Source organism: Leuciscus leuciscus, assembly GCF_965113295.1.
Source record: "Leuciscus leuciscus genome assembly, chromosome: 13".
Lineage (NCBI taxonomy): Eukaryota > Metazoa > Chordata > Actinopteri > Cypriniformes > Leuciscidae > Leuciscus > Leuciscus leuciscus.
In genome coordinates this window covers 38,446,080-38,471,062 of record NC_138737.1, presented here as the reverse complement: position 1 = coordinate 38,471,062, position 24,983 = coordinate 38,446,080, and the positions used below count along the sequence as shown (strand labels likewise).

Below are 24,983 nucleotides of genomic sequence, written 5' to 3'. Positions count from 1 at the left end.
AACATCAGCTAAAAAAGGCAACATAGAGAAAGTGATGTTATCCACATCCTTTCAGTATGAATAATGCAGCTTCATTCCATCAACAAGCACCTTTGACCACTGTTACTCCTCTGTAGATGTGGATAAATTGTGGAAAACATGCTCAAACTCATTATGCATCAGCTGGAAACAGATAAACATGAAAATAAGGCATGACAAATGAGGGCAGCTATTAACTTGGAAATGAGCTTCATTTATTACAGGGTTTCTGGGAGGAGAGGAGACCAACAGAAGGTCCTGATCATTTAGCTTCATTCGGCCTTGATGAATCCGTATCCTGACTGCTTACTCACTGCTGATCCGAGGCCTAATGTGTTGACAGATGGATGAAGTCTTATGATAAGTAAAAGTTGAGAAAAACTGAGCACTGGCCGATCCTTGAAAGAATCCTGCAGCCCACAGTATTCGACTGCAGTTTAGCGGGACAGAAGTGTTTTTCTGCAGGAGGACATTACTTTCATTAGCCCCAGATATTATTATTTTTTATTTTTATTATATTTAAAGACAACATTATGGCATCAAGAAAGCAGTAAGAATTCCTTGTCTCAAGAAAAGTAGGACATATCAAAGAGCTTGTCATTTTTTGGCCTCTTTTACATCAGCCAGTATAGTCTTTAGTTTACATTATGACCCATAATATGTTCTTGCTTTCTTGGCTTCGGGAACAGACCTTTATTTCTGCTGACATAATCAAAGCCACACAGAATAAAAATAATATTACCTAATAATATTACTCATATATATTCCATATTATCCAAATGGTGCAGGCAGAAGAAGACGACGACGGAGAATCAAAAGTTCCAATGCAAAATTTTACTAACAATATAATTCAAACATGTACAGACAGGAAGAAGATTCACACACACTTAATAGGATGGAGATCGGACAAAGAACAGAATGGAACTAAATACAATGAACACTGATTAACAGAACACAGGTGATACAGATTAACTAAATGACAGTAACCATGGATACGAAGGAGTGGCGGGAAAAGAACAAAGGAAGACATGTGCCTACTGAAAATACACACAAACACTGACACATGACAGATGACAAATTGTTTAAATGCAGATGCCCTGTCACCATAACTGCTCATGATGAAGTTAAATTGTAGACTAGTATTTCTCTTTTCAACAGAAACTTAGATTTCTTATCACTTTTATGTATGAGCGTCATCATGAACATCGGGATTTGACACACAGAAGCACCATGCATCATCTGGCAACTGTGGCACTACAAGACATAAATATGATTTATATGCTTTCTGGGATACATAAGCTTCCGAACTAGTCTTGCATCAATCACATAAAACCAGCTTGATGGATAACAACTCTCTGATTTAAAGTGTCATGTGCATGTTTGAAGAAAAACAATACATCAGCACAACATTTTTGGACATTGTTCGATTGAATGTAGCATGTAAAAGGAAGGCTTTTTTGCATGTTTTCATAAGCTTTCATCAAACTTACTAGTACATAACCAGGCCCAAGAGGTTGAGAAAAATGTATATTATTTAAATACTTCATGAGATTCAATCATTAATGGATAAAATTAAGCCAACTCTACATTTATTTCATACTGAAAATTCAGTTTCACTCAAAATGGTCACATTGTTAAAATGTTAATGCAGTTATTACATACATAATATGCCCAGTGGTCACAGTCCTTTTGTAGAACGTGATAGGATGTAAGTTTGAGTCCTGTCCTTTAGTTTATTTAACAAAGATGTCTTACTCAAAATGATCTGCTAAATAAAATAAACCCAAGCTTTACAATATTCTTTGATGGCACTTAGCTTTACATTAAACTTGAAGTTAGCTGATGGGATTTTAGAAAGACTCTCTCATACTATCATCTTTTTCTGCATGCCATTCTATTTGACAGAAAGGATGTTTCAAGAGAGCATAGGACTCTTCACAGCTGTCATGCCACAGAAAACTAGCTGAATGATGCTCATAAAATATTCATCAAAGGCTTTCCCTTCTCACCCTACAAAACACTGCATAGTGTCTCCATGACTGCAGTCAAAACAGCTGGAGGTTGGGAAATGACACTTCTAGACACATTTGATCTTTTAGCAAGCAGAATATTATTTGGTTTAAGGTAATAACTTTTCAAATACCCAATTATTGTTCTTTAAGCATATTGAAAAATCTGTTTAATTCAGTACAACATCAGGAATAAAACGTGAAAGTAAAGACATACTTTTTGGATATTCGTCTCTTTTATGACGTACACTGTTATGCCTCAAACAGAATCCGCGCAGAAGAGCAGAGCTGATGTCATGGACTATGTTGCTACACACACAAACACAAAGATGAAGGAAATAAGGCAGTCTTTAATAATCCACAGGTAAATCCACATAAAGAGAGTACTGTATCATACACCAACCACAGACAAGATCTGAAAACAATGAACAGAAACAAGGGAACTAAAATACAGATATAAATGAGATGAATACCAAAACACAGTTATTAGTGGCAGGAAATGGTGCAAACAGGAAAACACGGAGTGAAACTGTGACTCACTCAAAGAAACTTACAGAAACAGAAAGTCCTTTCCAATTAATTCCATCGCTGTAAGAAAAACTATTTACCCATGGGCAGCCCAGACAGGAGCAGAGTGAGATGTTACTTAACCATCTGAAACACCATTTCCTTGGTCTTTGATCTGATACCTCATGCTGTGCTTCAGAAGTCAAAGATAACAGATCTACTGGTGCTCTCAGTCTCCTCCAAATGAGAGCAAACTCAGAGTAGAAGGTGTAGATGACAGCTTTCCTCCATCTGTGACCTATAATAATGACTCCATCTTCTGCAATACCTTGTGCTATTAAATGCACTTCTTGTGCAACTTTTCTTATGCGCAAAAAAAAAAAGTAGAAAAAAAGATTGTATTACTGCAGGGGTGCCCAATCCTGTTCCTGGAGATCTACCTTCCTGCAAAGCTCAGCCCCAACATCACTGAAGCAGCTAATTAAAATCTTGATAATTACAGACAGATCTGAACTCTGCAGGTAGGTCTCTGGTTTTCTCTGAAATCCTAATTACACATTTTAGTTTTGCATAATTATAAAGGGGTAGAGCAGAGCAATGGGCTTTTTATTAAAACAAAAAAAAACACAAAACTACCCTGTGTAAGACATCAATGAGAGCGCAAGACTTGGCAGGATCAGGACACATGAGGATACCTTAGATGACTAACTCACACAGGACTGCAAACTCAAGGAGAATAAATAGGGAGAGCACACAAAGCAGGTAACAAGAGACTGGTGGGGCAAATGAACCAATTATCAGTTAACAAGATGGGCGGGGTAAGACAATAGACAGGAGATCACATGGCACAAAGAAACAAACATCAAAAGCCATGTGCTTAAACCAAACCAACCAAAACCTTGAGCTCATGGCCAGCAAACACAATCACTATCACATGTATGTTTTGTTTTGGTTCTGTTCTAGTTCCTGTTTCTTTTGTCCTCATTTTCCCGCCACTAGTTTATTTCCATGGTTGCCGATTAGTTCACCTCACATGTTCTGTTTCTACCTTGATAACCCAGTCTTTATATAAGCCCTGAGTACCCATTCAGTCAGTCACGTTCGATGTTACGTCGGACTGACGTATTGGGGTCTCGCCTGGGAGCCCAATCACCTCCAACTGGTAGCAAAACGAGCCAATGAACATTGACCAGTGAGATTTGCATGCCGAGTCACACCTACCCGGACATACGGGTATAAAAAGGACCGGCATTATTCACTTTATTCATATTTTGCTTCGGAGCCGAGCGGTTGCACAGCGATCGCTCTTTCCATTCAACTCTACGAAGAGTACATTTCTGCAAAGAGCAAACAAAAGCAATTTTAATGCTACCAGGAGATTACTTTGAAAATTGCTATTTTAATTGCTACTTTGCCTGTAGCTCATTGTGGGATCTCTCTGCCTCATTCCAGCGGTGTTTGCTGTGCACAGAGTGCAGCATTCAACCCTGGGCATTTCGGCTAAAAGATCATTCCCTAAAAGAGCAAGCAGGAGCAGTCTTTTTCAAGATGTCTTTCCACAAATCACGTTTGTTTATGGTAAAGTGGTTGTGTTCCTCTGTTTTTTCTCCTGTGAACTCCTACGTGTTTGTTTTCTTTTATAATAAAGTGTTTCTTTTGCATTCTCCACCATCATGCGCTCATTATAGCAACTGCCGTGACAGAATACAGGACCCCAGAATAGATTAATATCTTCGGGAGGGACTGGAGGCCCAGAACTGTGCCCAGAGTATGCAACACTCTCCTTGATGGCTACAGCCATATTGTGTGTAGCTCCGTAGCTACTCCTAAGAAAATTTGGTGATGGGGGTTGCTATCTGTCGGCCTCCTCCCTGTTCTCCTGAGCTACCAGCTCCTCCCTGTCTCCCTGAGCTACCGGCTCCTCCCTGTCCCCCTGAGCTACCGGCTCCTCCCTGTCCCCCTGAGCTACCGGCTCCTCCCTGTCCCCCTGAGCTACCGGCTCCTCCCTGTCCCCCTGAGCTACCGGCTCCTCCCTGTCCCCCTGAGCTACCGGCTCCTACCTGACCCCCTGAGCTACCGGCGGCCTCCCTGTCCCCCTGAGCTACCGGCACCTATCTGGCCCCCTGAGTTACCGGCACCTATCTGGCCCCCTGAGCTACCGGCTCCTCCCTGGCCCCCTGAGCTACCGGTGCCTCCCTGTCCCCCTGAGCTACCGGCACCTATCTGGCCCCCTGAGCTACCGGCACCTATCTGGCCCCCTGAGCTACCGGCTCCTCCCTGGCCCCCTGAGCTACCGGCTCCTCCTTGGCCCCCTGAGCTACCGGCACCTATCTGGCCCCCTGAGCTACCGGCACCTATCTGGCCCCCTGAGCTACCGGCTCCTTCTTGGCCCCCTGAGCTACCGGCGCCTCCCTGGCCCCCTGAGCTACCGGCACCTATCTGGCACCCTGAGCTACCGGCTCCTCCCTGGCCCCCTGAGCTACCGGCACCTATCTGGCTCCCTGAGCTACCGGCTCCTCCCTGGCCCCCTGAGCTACCGGCTCCTCCCTGGCCCCCTGAGCTACCGGCACCTATCTGGCTCCCTGAGCTACCGGTGTTGTAGTGCCAATGTTGGGGTGCAATCGAGGAAATGACTTCTCAAAGATCTCAGATGCCAGAAAGATTAGACTTTATTTCACAAGCAAAGTCTGAACGCCCTTCTGCAGAAAGACGCTCCCAAGCAATGTTCAGCTCTAACGTATATACCTTCTCCTTCCTCCAAAGATGGTAATACATGATGGTAATACATTCTATAGGTATTTTGAGAAATAGTTTTGTATCATGTGACATTACTGAAATAGAATTTTCTGCTGCAGCAGCACAGCTCTCAGGCTTCCAAAGTCAATCCAAAGTCACTCAAAAGACACACAGAAAGGAGATAATAGTGTACAAAAATACAGTTAAATTACTTATTTTCTAAATAATAAAATCTTCAACACCGGCTCCCTATATTATGTAAGGTTAATAGGAAAACATATTTCCTTGTTTAAAACAATGCATTGTTGCATTCCATAAAAGGATTTGTATAATTAATAGCCTATATATGTGAAAATGTATGTTATGTTATAAAAATTCAAATATAGTTATGTTATTGTTATAAAGCAATTCTGTTGACACAATAAGGAAGCTACCGGGTGGTAGTGGCGCAATGGATAAGACACATGCCTTTGGTGTGAGAGACCCGGGTTCAAATCCACTGTGAGACACCAATGTGTCCCTGAGCAAGACACTTAACCCCTAGTTGCTCCAGAGGCGTGCGACCTCTGACATATATAGCAATTGTAAGTCGCTTTGGATAGAAGCGTCAGCTAAATGAATAAATGTAAATGTAAATGTACTGATAAAAATCATGACGAGGAAGTAATTAAAGATGTTTTAAAGGTAATTTAGTGGTTGTGATTTCCTTTTCTCTTCCTTCATCTCTCTCTGTATTTGTGTTCTGCTCTTTCTTGTCTCCTCTCCGACTGTATGCATTTATTATTTATCCATCTGATTAATTTCAAAGAGTTCCTAAAAAACAAATCAGAGTTGTACGGCACCTGATGCTTTATTCATGGACTGGTGCAGCTTTCAGACGACCCACTGGCTCAATGGTTGCTCTAACACAACTCCGGTGTTTCCTCAAAACAGAAGAAATGTTTCACTGTGACTTTCATCAGCCTCAGCAACATCTCAGCAAAACACAACCGGCAACCCTCAACTCAAAAGGCATGTTACACTAGGGGGTAAATATAAAAGTATTCTCCTTTTCAGCAGGGATAGTTGTTTATCATAATTTTCTGTGAACTTTACCACCCATTAGCCATTTCAGAACCATATTGAGAGCCACAGTTGCTTAGAGACAATTTACACAAGTCACGCATGAAGATAGAAGCTTAGCCCTAACTGCTGTTTACACTTCCCTCTTTATGCAGTACAGTACTTTTTACTCTAACTGCACTCTAACATCTATCTGGCCCCCTGAGCTACCGGCACCACCCTGGCTCCCTGAGCAACTGGCACCTATCGGGCTCCCTGAGCTATGGCTCCTCCCTGGCCCCCTGAGCTACCGGCACCTCCCGGGCCCCCTGAGCTACCGGCACCTCCCGGGCCCCCTGAGCTACCGGCACCTATTGGGCTCCCTGAGCTACCGGCTCCTGCCTGGCCCCCTGAGCTACCGGCACCTATCTGGGCCCCTGAGCTACCGGCTCCTCCCAGGCCCCCCTGAGCTACCGGCTCCTCCCTGGCCCCCTGAGCTACCGGCACCTCCCTGGCTCCCTGAGCTACTGGCACCTATTGGGCTCCCTGAGCTACTGGCTGCTCCCTGGCCCCCTGAGCTACCGGCTCCTCCCTGGCCCCCTGAGCTACTGGCACCTATCTTGCACCCTGAGCTACCGGCTCCTCCCTGGCTCCCTGAGCTACTGGCACCTATTGGGCTCCCTGAGCTACTGGCTCCTCCCTGGCCCCCTGAGCTACCGGCTCCTCCCTGGCCCCCTGAGCTACCGGCACCTATCTTGCACCCTGAGCTATCGGCTCCTCCCTGGCCCCCTGAGCTACCGGCACCTCCCTGGCTCCCTGAGCTACTGGCACCTATTGGGCTCCCTGAGCTACTGGCTCCTCCCTGGCCCCCTGAGCTACCGGCTCCTCCCTGGCCCCCTAAGCTACCGGCACCTATCTTTCCCCCTGAGCTACCGGCACCTATCTTGCCCCCTGAGCTACCGGCACCTATCTGGCCCCCTAAACTACCGGCACCTATCTGGCCCTCTGAGCTACCGGCACCTATCTGGCCCCCTGAGCTACCGGCACCTATCTGGCCCTCTGAGCTACCGGCTCCTCCCTGGCCCCCTTAACTATCGGCACCTATCTGGCCCCCTGAGCTACCGGCACCTATCTGGCCCCCTGATGTTTTTTTATTTACAGAAGTTTTCTTACATAGTCGTATGTTAAAATGGTTCCTATGATCTTTTTTATATATGTCAGTTCTGTACCTCTAATGCATTTCCTCATCGGTATTGTTTTTAGATAGTGGAATCATTTATATTACTGAATTTATTTATTTAATGAGAAGTGTTTATAGTAATACACTTACTATATAACATGCTTACTATAGCATCAATATAACACTATATACACAATATAATGATTTTTATGTATTAAACAAATTAAACAATTATATTCTACAGAAAGGGCAAGTAGAGGGAACTCCTAAAGGGAAGATGAGCTCAGCTTTGGGAGCAATATTAAATTGTTAATGATAAAATTCACCCAGTTTCACCGAGTTTGTAGGTGTTCCAAGAGTTTCTTATGTGAATTGGAATATTTATACATCAACTTCTAAGAGGATTTTTTCTCTCTACTATTTTCCATTGTGGTAGAGATTTGTCATATAGCTACATTTTCCTCAAAAATGTTGTTAAAGTACAATGCAAATGTATATGTAAGGTGAATAGGAAAACATATTTCCTTGTTAAAAACAATGCATAATTGCATTCCATAAAAGGATTTGTATAATTAATAACCTATATATGTGAAAATGTATAATGTTATGTTATAAAAATTCAAATATAGTTATGTTATTGTAATAAAGCAATTCTGTTAATACAATAAGGAAGCTACTGATAAAAGTCATGACGAGGAAGTAATTAAAGATGTTTTTAAGGTAATTTAGTGTTTGTGATTTCCTTTTCTCTTCCTTCATCTCTCTCTGTATTTATGTTCTGCTTTATCTTGTCTCCTCTCCGACTGTATGCATTTATTATTTATCCATCTGATTTATTTCAAAGAGTTCCTAAAAAACAAATCAGAGTTGCACGGCACCTGATGCTTTATTCATGGACTGGTGCAGCTTTCAGACGACCCACTGGCTCAATGGTTGCTCTAACACAACTCCGGTGTTTCCTCAAAACTGAAGAAATGTTTCACTGTGACTTTCATCAGCCTCAGCAACATCTCAGCAAAACACAACTGGCAACCCTCAACTCAAAAGGCATGTTACACTAGAGGGTAAATATAAAAGTCTTCTCCTTTTCAGCAGGGATAGTTGTTTATCATAATTTTCTGTGAACTTTACAACCCATTAGCCATTGCAGAACCATATTGAGAGCCACAGTTGCTTAGAGACAATTTACACAAGTCACGCATGAAGATAGAAGCCCTAACTGCTGTTTACACTTCCCTCTTTATGCAGTACAGTACTTTTTACTCTAACTGCACTCTAACACTGCTATAGCTTAGTGGAGGTATGTCACCTAGAATGTGGACCTACGGCAAACCAGTCAATGTTTACAACAAAAATGAAAAATCTGTTGACATTTACTCACCCTCATGTCATTTCAAACCCATATTCTGAAATATTACATTAGTTTGTGTGAGTGCGTGTAAAAAATGCTCTCTCTGTATAAAAAATAATACATAGAGTTATAATATATGATAATCCTGCTCTCCACTGTATATGGATGTGGTTATGACGTATTGTTGTATGGAAAAGGCCAGTGTGAAAAAATGTATTTCCACAAAATTTCTTCCACAGAGAAATATTGACAGAATTTTTATTTTGGGGTGAACTATTCCTTTTAAAGGAATTTTTATTCCTTTATATTTTATGGAATATTGCAGAATAAATGATTTATTGATTTCTCCATGCATCTTTTATTTTTTTGTTAATTCATGTGCCTCGTAATCTTTAATCAAAATAACTTCCCCTCTCTCTTGCAGCAACATCTCTTCTCATGTATGTTTACTGGCACGAGGGCGGGGCAACCTGTCACTCATATGAGATCCACCAATAGCAAACCACAACCATCCAATCAAGTCCCAATGGACAAAATCAAGTCCCGTCCTAAAACAAATTTTTCTTGTCAAAGAAATTCCATCAAATTGTCATTGTATCTTATGAAAAAAAGCAGAAAATGTTGAATGTTGGAGGTCCACCATTGTATCAACTTTAGTTTGAGGTTTTTTTCAAACTTTTTCCACATCCTTTTAAGGTTAAAGGGATAGTTCACTTTGAAATAAAATTTTGGTATGTTTTAGCTTACCTCAAGGGCATCCAAGATGTAGGTGTCTTCGATGGTCACTGTCTCAAAGAGCATGCACAGAGTCCAAATTAAAACAATTCCCCTTCGTCCAAATTAAACAATTCCCCATCGTAAGTACACATTGATGGCCTAAGACACGAAACGAGCGGTTTGTGTGAGAAAACGAACAGTATTTATATAGTTTTTACCTCTTGTACACAGCCACGTCCGAGTGATCTGAGAGCGCGGGCGGGTATAGATATATACACTAGATGTCGCCTTGGCGACTGCAGTTCATTGGAACGAAACCGTAGCCAAGGCGACATCTAGTGTATATATCTATACCCGCCCGCGCTCTCAGATCACTTGGACGTGGCTTTGTATAAGAGGTAAAAACTATATAAATACTGTTCGTTTTCTCACACAAACCGCTCGTTTCGTGTCTTAGGCCATCAATGTGCACTTACGATGGGGAATTGTTTAATTTGGACGACGGGGAATTGTTTTAATTTGGACTCTGTGCATGCTCTTTGAGACAGTGACCATCGACCTGCATTATATGACTGACAGACAAGAACGGTTTGACCTAAAAATATCAAAATTGAAACTACTGCGGAAAAAAAGACACCTACATCTTGGATGCCCTTGAGGTAAGCTAAAACATACCAAAATTTAATTTCAAAGTGAACTATCCCTTTAAAGTGGCTAATTTTGTTTTGTAGTCTCCTACAATATGTTAACATGCATTCAAGGTAAAAAAAAAACTTTAATTTTCTCATAATATACATTGAAACATCAGCTCTTTTCTCACAGTTTCTGAAACAGTTCGATAAAAGATTCGATCTCTATAAACCCCTCCTTTCCGAGAGCCTGCTCTGCTCTGATTGGTCAGATGGCCCAGTCTGTTGAAATTAATCTACCACTTACAAAGCGGTAAGGGTGGGGAAAAGTAGACGTTGTTCTCAAGCAGCCAATGAAGACCATAGACTGCCATTATGCAAATGTATTACATTACGTAGATTTGTAACAGGAAGTAAGACTGGAATTACTGACGACTCGTTTCAGGCAGGTCAGAATTGCTTCTTTCATTTAGGAGACAATACATTTATTTGTTGTGGACTTTGGTCTTTAAAACTTTGCAGACCTTTTACATTCACAAACAGCTATATTACACACTGCATGAAAGGTGATATTCGAAAAAGCATAATAGAGACACTTTAAAATGTCACTGCTACCCTGCTCCATCAGTCCAGTTCAGATGATAACGTGACTTTTAATGTGTATTGTCAGAGTGACAGAGAAGGCTTAAGAATGGATTTGTTGTATTTCTAGTCTAAACTAAACCGTGGCACAGCTGTGCTTCGGTTCCACATTTACTGATTAAAAGTGTAATCAGTCAAACAAAATAAGACTAAAAGTAATCTGGGTAACATCCCAATTGATAACATAACTAATAAGTCTTACAAGGTCAGGTAAGGAGGACAACCTTCCATGATTGACAGCAATTTTGAATATAAAACAGGTCATAACGTTATCTCTGTAAACCTGTGTAAAGAAAACACACTCTATATAGTGTGTGCACATATGGCTCTTATCTCATTTATTTTTCAAGAAGGAAATACCCAACCAGAATAACCTGAACGGGAAATCAAGGGAGAACTGGAAACTTTCCTTTAGCTGAAGGAAATTTTGTCAACAGCAAGAGAAGTGATAATCGGCCTGTGTTTGCAGAGCATGTGGGCAGTTACACACACACAATGGGACATTCTGGAAGACAGCCTTTTTACAGAAGATAAGATTGGGGCCACCGTGTAAGAATCAGACAGCTAAGCAGGATATTATCACCCGCTGCCTAATTGTTTAACGTCTTTTATCAATGCTTCTACATGTGGCCTATTTTATTTTTTCTAAATGCTCCAGATAGAAGGACAAATACATCTGTTGGCCAAGTAACAATATTAGCTTATGGGGATTTAAAAAAAAAATACTGTCAGTATTACAAAATATAATACATAGACTCACTCTATGAACAGTTGAGTTGTAAATTTGCAGCAGCTCTAATAGATTAAAAGTTTCTCCTTGCACTTAATATATGAACTATTAAAGTAACAATTAGTGTAATAAACAAGTGTGAACATGCAGAAATTACTACTTTTCTTGCATTAGATCTTTATAGACAATTACTATATAGGACATCATAATGTTATTAGTCCCTGCACACACAGTTTCCCTTGAATGCATGTGGGTGAATTTTTTTTACAATTTGATGCATATTCTTTATAATACTACTTGTTTTGTCAACAAAAATAAATTTTAATGATAATTTAGATTGTGTGTGCATGTGAAGGCTGTCAAAACAAATTATGTATATGTATATATATATATATATATATATATATATATATATATATATATATATATATATATATTGTTTACAAGAGTAAAGATTGATAATTTCTTGGAATGTCATGTTAAGATTATAGGAAATAAATAAGCAGATAAAAATAAATAAATAAAATAAAATAAAAAGATGTGTCCTACTCTGCCCCCTAGTGTATAATAAAGGCTTATATGCTGGATATTATTTTGAAACCATCGAATACTTAACCACATAATTCTTTTCTTTATTTTTTCATATTCCCCCAATTATAATTTTTACAATTCTAAATTTTGCATTAGAATGAGAGTGAATGAGAATGAGATTTTAGATTTGTTTTTTAGATTTTACCTCAGCTTGACAGTTTGTTTACAGTCTATCGTAGGCTGGGACTTCCAGAATATATATACTTCCCGCAGTCCTATATACGGCCTTGTAATGAATGAGTAGCTTGACTGGAGCAGCCCACAGTCACTGAGGTAATCATTTCCCTTGCGTCAAAATTCCATTCTCACCAGGCAAGTTTTTCATTAAAATGACCAACGCCACAATTGTGTCCGATTGGTCCGAACCGCAGGCCCCAGTTTATGAAACGCGTCCTGTGATTGGTCAGTCATCGAGGTCTGAAACAGTATTCGCATTTTGATTGGACAGCTTCTCCGTCATCTTGATACAATGTAGCTAGGTTGGTTCTTCCTACTCTCCTTACGTAGGTATTAGTTTAATACATAGATAAGTTAGCGAGATATTAATTTATTAATATTTGTACAGTTAATACTTTAAATTAGTGCAAACAAAGCATGCGAAGGGTGACGCTTTTTGTCAACGGAACCTCCAAAAATGGCAAGGTGAGTGAACACACGCAGTACACGTTTAGCCTGGCCAACTCCAGTAAGTGTTGTGTGTGTGGACAGACAGTGATGTCCTGTCAATGGCATGAAACTATTACTGGGTTTCACTTTATTTAATAATGACATAGAAAACTGTTAGAACTCAAAACATTTAAGTTGTTATTGTACTCCTGACGATATGGTTAAGGCCACATAAGAGCTCGCTCGACTGTTTTTTTTTTTTTAACATTATTGTTTATTATTATACCGTAAATGCATTTCTGTATTTTATTGACACTACCTAACTAGTTACATCAATACATTTCTATTGTTTAAATATAAATGTACTGACGTAACTTGTTAATACATTTATATATTGTTTAAATAATTTTTACTATATACATTTTTATTAATTTATATACTAAACATGCATATTTCATATGTATTCAGTAACAATACTAATATTGAATATTTATTGAAATATTCTATAATAGTGAAAGATATTGCTTTATTCACTCCACATTATCCATCCAGACAACAACTTGCAATGATGATTATAATAAGGGTGGTGGTAAGACTTTACAATAAGGTTCCATTAGTTAAAATTAGTTTATGTATTAACTAATATGAACTAACAATGAGCAATATGTTAGTTTTGTTTATTAATCTTTGTTAGCATTAGTTATTAAAAATACAACTGGTCCTTTTTTAGTTCATATCAGCTCAGGTCCATTAAATAATATAAACAGATACAACTTTTGATTGTAATAATGTATTAATAAATGTTGACATTAACATTAACTGAGATTAAAAAATGCTTTAGAAGTATTTTTTCAATATTAGTTCATGTTAACTAGTATAGTTAACTACTTTTTAACAAATGGGTCCTTATTATAAAGTGTTTCCATCATAATTATTGGGTAACACTATATTTTACAGTGTCCTTGTTACATATGTTACATCTAGTTACTATAGTAATAACTAAAAATTATGCATAATTACGTGCAACTTATACTAATACTACCAAACCCTAATCCTAACCTTATAGTAAGTGTATGTAGTTAATTAATATTACTCAGTACTTAAATGTATAATTACACTGTAACACAGACACCTTATAAAGTAAAGTGTAATAAACATTCTGACAATGTAATGCAAACATTGAAATATTAATGCCTTCACGTCTTCGCTTCTTTTGCAGGTTGTAGCCGTTTATGGGACTCTGCCTGATCTTCTGACAGTCGCCAGCAATAAATTGGGAATCAGGGCTTGTAACCTATATAATGGGAAAGGTGGTCTTATAGATGACATTGCACTTATCAGGTACAGTTGCATTGGTATTCTTCAACTATCATTCATTCATTTATGAAAGACAATGATGGGAACAATATGTAAAAAAAAAATGCTATTCTCTGTTATTTAAACCTGCTTTAAATAAACAAATGGGGTAACAAAGATGACCTGGTAACACTTTATATCTCTTTAGACATTCTGTTGACTATAAGTAACTTCACATCTACATGTCAACTTTTTCTATTAACCCTTACCCCTTATTATTCTACCAAATAATATTCTAATCTTGAAGTGGATTTACTATGATTTAAAAAAAAAATACATACAATTTCATATTTACTACTCAATATTTACAGTTGAAAGTATAATTTATTTGTAAAACAACTTTCAGTCACATGATGTAGGTGCAGCATTACTTATACTCCATATAATGTGTGAAGGGGACCATCACAATAAAGTGTAACTGATTACACCGGACCCTTGTACTTGTTTCTTGAGTGAGATAATGCAAATGAGAGGTAATGTATCAGATATACTGACTGGTTATTGTATGTATTCCACAGAGATGATGACGTGCTATATGTGTCAGAAGGAGACGCTTTCATCGGTGAGCCAACATCATTTTGTTTTCCCTGTAGTTCAGCTGGTAGAATATACAGCTTGAAATGCCAAGGTCATGAGCTGGATTCCTAGGAGGGAACACAAATGAATAGCTTAAAGTCACTTTTCATAAAAGTGTAAAAAGTCACATTTGCATAAAATGTATTATCATTATTCAGTGACACTGAAGGTGTACATATAGGTCAGTGTGTAAAACTATGACTGTGTTTGTGTTTTAGATCCTCAGAGTGATGGGAAAACGTCAGATGACATCTCAGGATCGCACACTGATTGGCTGACGCTGAATATTGGTGGGCGGCATTTCACAACCACTAGGTAACCATGCAGCATGATGTGCTGTCTTGTTGGCTTACTGTAACTTTCAGTGAAATATCAAGTTCTTTTCTATTACTGTAACAACTCTTAATAGAGTTAATAAATAAGTGAAAGGAAATAGCGAAAGGCTGTGATTTGAAAATATTTAAAGGGGAACTATGCAGTTTTATTTAGCTTAATTTACCTTAACTCAGGGTTTCTCAAACTCGGTCCTGGAGGGCCACTGTCCTGCACAGTTTAGCTCCAACCCTGATCAAACATACCTGAGCAAGCTAATCAATGTCTTCAGGATCACTAGAAACTCACAGCTAGGTGTGTTTGATCAGGGTTGGAGCTAAACTGTGCAGGACAGTGGCCCTCCAGGACCGAGTTTGAGAAACCCTGAGTTAACTGAAGAGCTTCAGAGTCATTGGAATGGTTATATGACTTTTTTGGGGTTGAATGGTGGCCGTCTCGCTTCCCTCTAGCGCCTGTGAGCGGAAAAACCACCCTTGCAACTTTGGGCCGGCGGGCGTCAGGGCGTTTGGGAAAACTTAGCGTTAGGAAGTATCGCGTGATATCAGGTCTCGTGATGTAATGAATTGCTTTCCGGCACTGCACTCAACATTTATATGCTAGCCTTCTGTGTATCATACACACCTCAGTGGACATGGCTCTGTGCGTTCGCCGGCTTCTTTGAAAAGAAATGCACATGACCAGAGGGAGAAGATGGGATGGGGAAAAGTTGCCAATGAGTTTTTACGACAGTGTTTTCAAATATCTATTCCGAAGCAAGAAAAGCAAGAAAACAGGAAGAAATTGCCAAAACTGCATAGCGCCGCTTTAAGAGGAGCTTTTAGGCAAGAAGGAAACCATCTTAACCATAGTAAAATCACAGCAATGCTTCATCTTGAGTGGTTACCTTCCTGGAGTCAATTATTCCGCTTATACTACAGCTACCACACCTCAAGACATTGTTCAGAAGTTGTTTTTCAAGAGATTTCTCAGGTTTTTGTCCTTAAAACTAATTTCTTACGCATCTAATCCCACTCCTCCGTTTCTTAATTCCAAAACGTCATTTTAGAGCTAGTAATGGAGGCTTGAGCCATTGATAGCAGACTAATGCAGTTATTAGAGAGAGAGAGAGAGAGAGAGAGAGAGAGAGGTTAAGAATTACCTGAGTCTCTGTGTCTCTCAACACTGTTTGGCAGCAGCATCTTTACTAATAGTCAAGTCACGTCACCTTTATTTATATAGCGCTTTTTTATAATACTGATTGTATCAAAGCAGCTTTACAATGATAAAATGAAAATAATACAACAAAGTTTGTTTTTAGACGAAAATTGCGTCATCATCCATCTTAAGTAAGGCAGATCAATAATATTGTTGAATATTAAATGTCCCCAACTAAGCAAGCCAAAAGCCAAGGCGACATCCGTCTGACTTCAGTAAACCTCGGAATAAACAGAAAGACTAACATCAGCGTAGATGCCAATCTTCTTATGATGTAACGAGTACATCAGGTGTTATAGGAAGTGTCCCCGAAAACTGTACGTTTACTGTACTGTACGTCATAGAGAAAACTGTAAGTTTATCTGCTTCAAGAACAGCGCTGGTATTACCTCGCTAGTGAGAAATGTCATGTAGATTTTAAGTTGCTAAACTATTTTACTGCTAAAATCGTCAGAGTAGCGCTGACTACACGTTTCTGTGTGTGTCCGGACTGTATGTGTGTGCGTTTGAGTGGAAGATAATTTTTTTATTACCCAATTGTTTACTATATTTATTTGCAAGGTCAGTGTCGTTGTAGGTTTTGGTTCTTTTGCTGTTGTCGGCTTTAAGGACCTTTGAAATAACTGAAACCATTTGGCGAAGAGTAATGTGGTCAAGCCCTGCCTGGAACTACTTTAGCCGTGTGTGTCCCTGAAAATAATTACACACCTTAGAACATTCCTCAACCAATCAGAATCAAGCATTCAACAGCCCCGTAGTATAATAGCACATAAATCAGGGGTGTCCAAACTCAGTTCTGGAGGGCCACTGACTGTCCTGCAGAGTTTGGCTCTAACTTGCCTCAACACATCTGGCTGGAAGTTTCTAGTATGCCTAATAAGACCTTAATAAGCTGGTTCAGGTGTGTTTAATGGGGGTTTGAGTTAAACTTTACAGGACAGTGGCTCTCCAGGAGCTGGACTGGACACCACTGATATAAATAATGCTGAAACAACACTAGTCTGCACTGGTTTGTCGTTTAGGTGTCTATTTCTGATGCGTGGTCTCTGTGTTTGCTCTTGTTTAAGGAGTACTCTCGTGAGTAAGGAGCCTGACAGCATGCTGGCACACATGTTCAGAGGGAAGGGTAAGTTTAGTTCCCGTACACTCACTGACTGATTTAAGCATTGTTTGTTTTGCTGGTTCATCAAATAGGTTGTTGCACAGTTATATCAGAGTTGTTTCCCCCGCTTTCTTGATCTGCAGATGTGTGGGGTAATAAGCAGGATGAACGAGGGGCTTACCTCATTGATCGAAGCCCAGAGTACTTTGAGCCCATCCTGAATTACCTGAGGCATGGCCAGATCATTGTCAATGAAGGAATCAACTTACTCGGTGAGTGAGGCCTGAATGTTAACTAAAGCATTCTCAGATGATAGTTCTTATCTAGGTTATTAGTTATACATTAGATGGTACATTCAGGTTTGGGGTGTAGATTATTGCAATACATTTTAATCTTGGTAGATCACTATAATTCAAGTTTTTTTTTATAAAGTTACAGCCATGGAAAATTTAATAAAATACACAATTGTTCAATAAATAATTGTAATTAATAACAAAAATAAATTCTTGCCATACCCTAAGTCAGTTTTTATTCTTTAGTTAGTTGAATGTTTTATGTTTTATAGGAGTTCTAGAAGAAGCTCGATTCTTTGGAATAGAGCAACTGGCAGAGCAGATAGAAGTCACCATTAAGGTATTATTATATTATATGTATTATTATTATATATATTATACACTACCTTTCAAAAGTTTTCATCTTCATTAACTTACCAAGGCTCCATTTATTGGAAAATATTATTGAAATATTATTAAAATAATCATTTTCTATTGTAATATATTTTAAAGTGTAATTTATTCCTGTGATCAAAGCTGAATTTTCAGCATCATTACTCCAGTCTTCAGTGTCACATGATCCTTCAGAAATCATTCTGATATGCCTATTTGCTGCTTATTTCTAATTATTATCAGTGTTAAAAACAGTTGTGCTGCTTAATATTTGTATCAATTTAATGCATCCTTGATGAATAAAAGTACTCATTTCTTTCCCAAAATAAAACATCTTTCTGACCCCAAATTTTTTAGCGGTTGTGTATATGCATACGTTTAATACATTTTTTCCATGATGTGCAGAATTCTCATCCACCTGAAGACCACTCTCCTCTCTCACGGAAGGAATTTGTTCGTTTTCTGCTGGCTACACCAACCAAATCAGAGCTACGCTGTCAGGTAGAAGACTTTTGTTCAGTCAGGTGTATTAAGCCGTATTCGGATGGGATTAACTTTACAAGGGTAGATGGAGTAATGTAATTTTACCACAGGACGTCTGTAATATTAATGGCCAATTCGCACGGGATAAAATATCTCAGTAAAACTAGCAGAAGTGGGAGAGTAACTCGATTTGCGCATCGCCGTCACTCCTGTCATCATGTGTGTGTTACGCTGCTTCCTGATATCACGTGCACAAACAACCTATCTTTATATATATTAAAACAGTTAAGTCCGGTAGAACAATGTATTAATTAACTTCAGATTGGATTGTGTTGGTAAAAGGCACTTACCTAACGCTAAAAGATGTTTCGTGCCTCTAACAAGTCGATCTTCTCTCTGATCTGAATGGTGTGTGTAAAACACTTGAGTTTTGCCACAGATTCGTCCTAGCGTCTAGAACGCAACTGAATGCTTCTTCAAGCGCCTCCACACTTGAAAAACCGCTGGAAAACTACTTTAAAACAGGAAATTACCAAATATTTACGTACATATTTACAGCGGGTGTATTCGCACAGGATTAGTGTTACCTGAGGTCATTTTTCCGGACCTTTTTACTGAAGGTAAAAGTCACCGTAATCTTTACTGACATTGTCCGTAATGATCGACGGGACTAAAATCACAGAGAAGCTCTGGTAATTATTACTCCACCCCACCTCTCCATGTTAAACTAGTCCCGTCCGAATAGGGCTTTAGTCAGTCTGATGTTGGTATTGAAGTGTCTTTCCCCTCTCAGGGTCTTAATTTCAGTGGAGCGGACCTTTCTCGGCTGGATTTGCGCTATATTAATTTTAAGATGGCAAATCTGAGTCGCTGCAATCTCACCTATGCAAACCTGTGCTGCTCAAACCTGGAGAGAGCGGACCTTTCTGGAGCCAACCTGGATGTGAGCTGATCATCTCTCGCTTTCGTTTGGTTTTAATCCTCTTGAACTGATATGAAGTCTTGCTTGATTGCTTTCTTCTGTGCTCCAGGGTGCTAATCTTCAGGGCGTGAAGATGCTCTGCTCCAACGCAGAGGGAGCGTCCCTTAAAGGATGTAACTTTGAGGATCCCTCTGGGCTCAAGGCCAACCTTGAGGGTAAAACCTCTGCATACAGAACTAGTCGTAGAACATCATTGCTAATGGAAATTATGCGACATTAATGTTGCATTGTCATGTAACTCTCTGTGCGCTTTAGGGGCTAATCTGAAAGGAGTTGACATGGAGGGCAGTCAGATGACTGGTATTAATCTGCGTGTGGCTACGCTGAAGAATGCTAAGCTGAAGAACTGTAACCTGCGAGGTGCAACATTAGCCGGCACAGATCTTGAGGTGAGAGTGGCTACCGTAGCTACGTTTACATGGACACCTTTTGTTTGAATGATTTCATTCTGATTGGTGAATCCGGACATAGGGCCCTATCTTGCACCCAGCGCAATTGACTTTGTACAGCGACGCATGTATCATTCCTATTTTGCACCCGTGCAAAGCGGACTTTTCCCTCCACAGAAGCACGTCGGTTAACTAAGAAATACACTTGCGCTCCCGGGGGCGGTTCAGCACAAAGAGGAGGCGTGTTCCGGCGCAAATGTTCCCTCATGCTATTTTGCACGTTTAGAAAACAATTCCGCCACTAACCGAAAAAAATCTAGTTTAAAGTCAGTGGCGCATTGCGCATGTTATTCATATGCTATTTTAAGGGTGCATGCTTGGCCATAATCAATGTAGCGTGTGCACAACGCTCATACACTTTGATTCTCTCATCTACACAGAAGCAGCAGTTTTCATTTTTGCAAATCATACATTATTACAATAGATAGATAGATAGATAGTTTATTATAAAAGCATACATCTAGCTAAGCTTACACATTTACCCAAATTATCACACGCCTGTTTAACTGAAGTTAATTTGGGTGGGTTTCTCCATCCCCAATGTCACTTCTCTGTGTTTTACGGCCCTGACGAGAACGTCGGTCTCCTCGGCTGTGAACCGCTGCTGGCGCGCGTCTGGCAAATCCACCGTTATAATAGGAATCCGCTATAGAATAAGTGCGCCTGCTCTTAAAGGGAATGTGAGATGACGCTCTGATTGGTTTATTTCACGTTACGCCCAAACCACACCTATGAATAATGAAGCTACTTCAGACCAATCCATTTTAGATTTGCGTCGGGCGCAAGAGTCATTTATCCCGCCGGTATAATAGCAACAGCGCCGAGACCCGCCCACAAAGTTACTTGTGTTTCGCGCTTGATACTTGTGTTTCAGATCGTTAAAATAGGGCCCCTTGTGTTTACATGAACTCTAAATAAATTGATCGGGTTAATGTGTGCGTTGATATGTCACAGGCTTCAAATCGGATTAGATCTTTTGAAAAGCACACACTGCACGAATATACAGAGTTTCCAGCCGCTGTCTCATACTAACCATCCTCCTTTTCATTGTTTTAAAAAGCAGTCTTAAAGGGATAGTTCACCCAAAATTTTTAATTCTGTCATCATTTACTCATCATTTACCCTCAAGTTGTTCCAAACCTGCATGAATTTCTTTCTTTTGCTGAACACAAAAAAAGATATTTTAAAGAATATGGGTAACCAAACAGTTGATGGACCCCATTGACTTTCATAGTCAAGTCAATTGGGTCCATCAACTGTTTGGTTACCGACATTTGTGTTCAGCAGAAGAAAGAAATTAATGCAGGTTTGGAACAATTTGTAACACTGTGTCCTAACTACACGGACCCCCGCCGCGACACGCGATAAAAGGTATCCTAAAAAGTGTTTGTCCTAACCAGGCGCGACGGCGACACTCAACGATTCTATTTTAGAAACGGTTTCTATTTTTCTGCGACGTCGCGCTGGAACAACAAACACAAAGTGTGGCACTGATAATCTCAGGCACTGTTTATGTGCTTTATTTAATGTTAAAAGCGTGTAATGTGACTGAATATCATTTAGTGCTCCAGCTTTGTTGCTGTAAAAGCAACAATGGATATAATTCACCTCAGATCTTGAAATTAAACAAATGGAAACAAGAACGTTAAAACTGTGAACAAACAAGTGTATTATTTGACAAAGATTGTTTTAGTAACTCAGTAGCCTTTCAGTTAGTATTTAGTATTACTATACTTCAGTAGTATTTTTCAAATGGTGTAATATTTGTGAATTTGATTATGAAGCTACTTATCCATTTTCTTGTGACTGCCGTCAAGATTACTCTCTAGTGCGGTGCACTTGCCGCGAGACTCCGCCCACACGCTGTTCTGATTGGCTGCGATTTTTGATTGACGTTGTGGCGTCTCACAGTCGCGTCGCGTCTAGAGTGGACAGACACACTGCCTGTCGCTGGAATCTTATCATGTCGCGTGTAGTTAGGACACGGTGTGAATTGTATGTACTAAATGTAGTAATTGATGACAGAATTTTCATTTTTGGTTGAATTATCCCTTTAATACCTATTGCGGGTCCTAATTAGGAGAAGACAAGAACATGACGCTTTGTGCCGTGCTGCTTATATTTATCAAGCAGTAAAAACAACCTTTCCTGTGCCCAAAACAAGGCGTCTGTGGAGGAGGGTCCGAAGCAAAGATGGAGTCCTTTTCACTAATGATTAATGGAAGGAGAATTTTAGATTGACACGACTTCGTTCAAAAACAACAACTCATTCCACGCATCATTACACCATTTCTACATTGTTCCAGACAAACAAAGCGTTTACATGTCCTGTCGATTCATTGGTCAATTAATTCCGAGTGACAAGTTTACGTGTGACTACATTACTTCGACTGTGCTGTGCTCCAGGCTGACTACAGTCGGATTATTTAGGGTCCACGTAAACGCAGCTAGTGTTGATTGAAGGTGTGTTATTTTGGGGCATCTAGTGACACCATTATTGCACTGAAAAACATTTTCTGTGATGTGTGTGCAGAACTGCGATCTCTCAGGCTGTGATCTACAGGAAGCGAATCTGCGTGGTTCAAATGTGAAAGGAGCCATCTTCGAGGAGATGCTGACTCCACTGCACATGTCCCAAAGTGTGAGATAACCAATTACATTGTTCCCTGCCCAGAAACCTCACCAGCCAGCTATTCCCAGCACTCCCTCACCCCGACCCCCTTTTCGTTTCACGCTCCCGTGGAACCGTATGCAATACTAGCACTTGGTTTGCCCACCTCTAATCTTTGAGCTTTACTCTCATGCACTAGTGCACATCCAGGGTCTGTAGTCACGGCCAACATAGCGAAAGCTTATCCTAGAGATTCCAGATATTTAAAAAGGTTGTTTGTCAAACCAAACCTATTGCTTTTGGTTTGGTTTTTATTTATGCTTTGTGTTGAACTATTGTTCGATTGAATGAATGTATACGTTTCATGTTGTGTTTTGTCTCAAATAATGAAGTCAACATTTCAATCAATCAGTACAACCAAATATGTCTATCGAATTTTAGATTTATCAATGAATTTATAGGAGGCTTATTGTTGCACAGCTTACCGTAGGCGAAACAAACTCGTATAACAGCAGCCTTTTGTATAGGCCTATATAATATGGAATAATATACCTTAAACATCTCATATAACTGAAAGTTCTGGTGTCAAATATGCAACATAAACATACAGCTCTTATATATTCTGTTTTTACATGTACTCATAAATGACATTAATTGCTTATTTTGTTTTTCGATTTGCCATTTGTTGATCTACCTCCCATACAACCCGTTCTTGTTTTTCGCCATTGTTAGTTATTGAATCCATGCAGTCAGACAAAGACTTCAACCAAATGCAATGCATCTTGCAAAACCTATTTAATTTTTGATAACTGTGTAATAACACTTAGCCATAGGTTAATATGCACAATAATTAACCAGTGGTGCCAATATGCTATTTTATCATATCATTATATATAATATGTGGATATGGTATGCTTTTCGCTTTTCAGAGTTCTTATTTTCCCCCAATTTTTTTTTTTTTTTTTTTCATTGAAGTGAAATGTTGAAGTGACCAACCCACACCAAAAATGTTCATGTGATGTTTGTCGGGTCATTATCAAATCCAGTGCTTCCTTATGTAATGTTTATCATGATATAACGGGCACACTTTACAATAAGGTTTCATTAGTTAACTACATTAGTTAACATAAACTAAGAATAAACAATACTTCTACAACCTTTTTTTTAATCTTAGTTAATGTTAATTTCAACATTTACTAATCCATTATTAAAATCAAAATGTATATTTGTTAACATAAGTTAATGCACTGTGAACTAACTTGAACAAACAATTAACAGCAGTATTTTTATAAACTAACATTAACCGAGATTAAAAAATACTGTAACAAATGTATTGCTCGTTGTTAGTTCATGTTTGTTAATGCAATAAATCAAGATAACAAATGAAACCTTATTGTAAATGTTTCCGATATAACATATGCTAATCAATACTGTCCCACTTTTTGTTTGACTTGTGTCCCAAAATTGTGTGTAGTAAGAAGTAGCACATTTATAAAATGCTGCTCAACTATTCCTAGATTATTTGCTGCATGGTTAAATGAAAACCTAACCATCTCGGTCAGAGAATTCTGACATTTCAGAGTTTTTTGTTATAAAACATGCTGTTGATTTTCTTTTACACATTTTATTGTAGGTACTCCGTCAATCCTGTTAAATGAAGGCAATCAAAATAGACTTTTGCACTTTAAGTGTGATCTCTATGTATATCAGACCCTTATGGAAAGGGTGCAAGCTATTTATTTATGTATCAGGCTGTATTTATGTAAGTGGTGGAGGGGAGGATCTATCGGTTCTCTCTTTACCGAACCCTGTTGCACTCTATTACGGAAGTGTGTTTCCATAAATAGACTGTTATAATCAAAGTCCGGTTGTCTGTCTTTATTTATGTGTGTGGAGATATATGCACGAACATTCAAAGGTTTGGGGTTGGTAAGATTTTTTATTTTATTTTTTTATTATGCTCACCACAGCTACATTTATTTGATCAAAAACACAGTAAATTTATAAATGTTGTGAAATATTATTACAATTTAAAGTAACCATTTTCTATTTTAATATATTTAAAAATGTAATTTATTCCTTTGATCAAACCTGAATTTTCAGCATCATTAGACTTCATTGTCACGTGATCCTTCAGGAATCGTTCTAATATGCTGATTTGCTGCTGAAGAAATAATAATTTCTTATTATCAGTGTTGAAAACAGTTTATGTTTATATTTTTGTGGATATTAATAACGTTTCTTGAGCAGCAAATCAACATATTAGAAATAATCTTAGCTAAACTGTCTGTCTCTCCATACATGGTCAAAATAATGTGGACAGACAGCACGCCAATAAGTGCTCACAAAACTCATACATTTGTTGAAAAAAAACAAACAAAAAAAAACAAAACAAGGATAGTTCAAGACTAGCCCAACCAAAACGATCCAATGGAATGCCGCCTACTGCAGGACTTTTATTTTGGTATGTCAATG

The 24,983-nt window shown here is 39.1% G+C and overlaps 1 protein-coding gene across 1 annotated transcript; it reads left to right on the top strand.

Moving 5' to 3' along the window:
- The first annotated feature begins 12,598 nt into the window (after positions 1 to 12,598).
- On the top strand, positions 12,599 to 24,370 carry kctd9a (potassium channel tetramerization domain containing 9a). The gene is made up of 12 exons (XM_082188787.1): positions 12,599 to 12,793; positions 13,977 to 14,098; positions 14,632 to 14,675; positions 14,908 to 15,004; positions 17,284 to 17,342; positions 17,462 to 17,590; positions 17,884 to 17,951; positions 18,389 to 18,484; positions 19,260 to 19,409; positions 19,498 to 19,603; positions 19,704 to 19,837; positions 22,431 to 24,370. Exons 1-12 carry the CDS (start codon positions 12,746 to 12,748, stop codon positions 22,545 to 22,547), a joined length of 1,170 nt encoding a protein of 389 aa, XP_082044913.1. The 5' UTR covers positions 12,599 to 12,745; the 3' UTR covers positions 22,548 to 24,370.
- Positions 24,371 to 24,983: the final 613 nt, after the last annotated feature.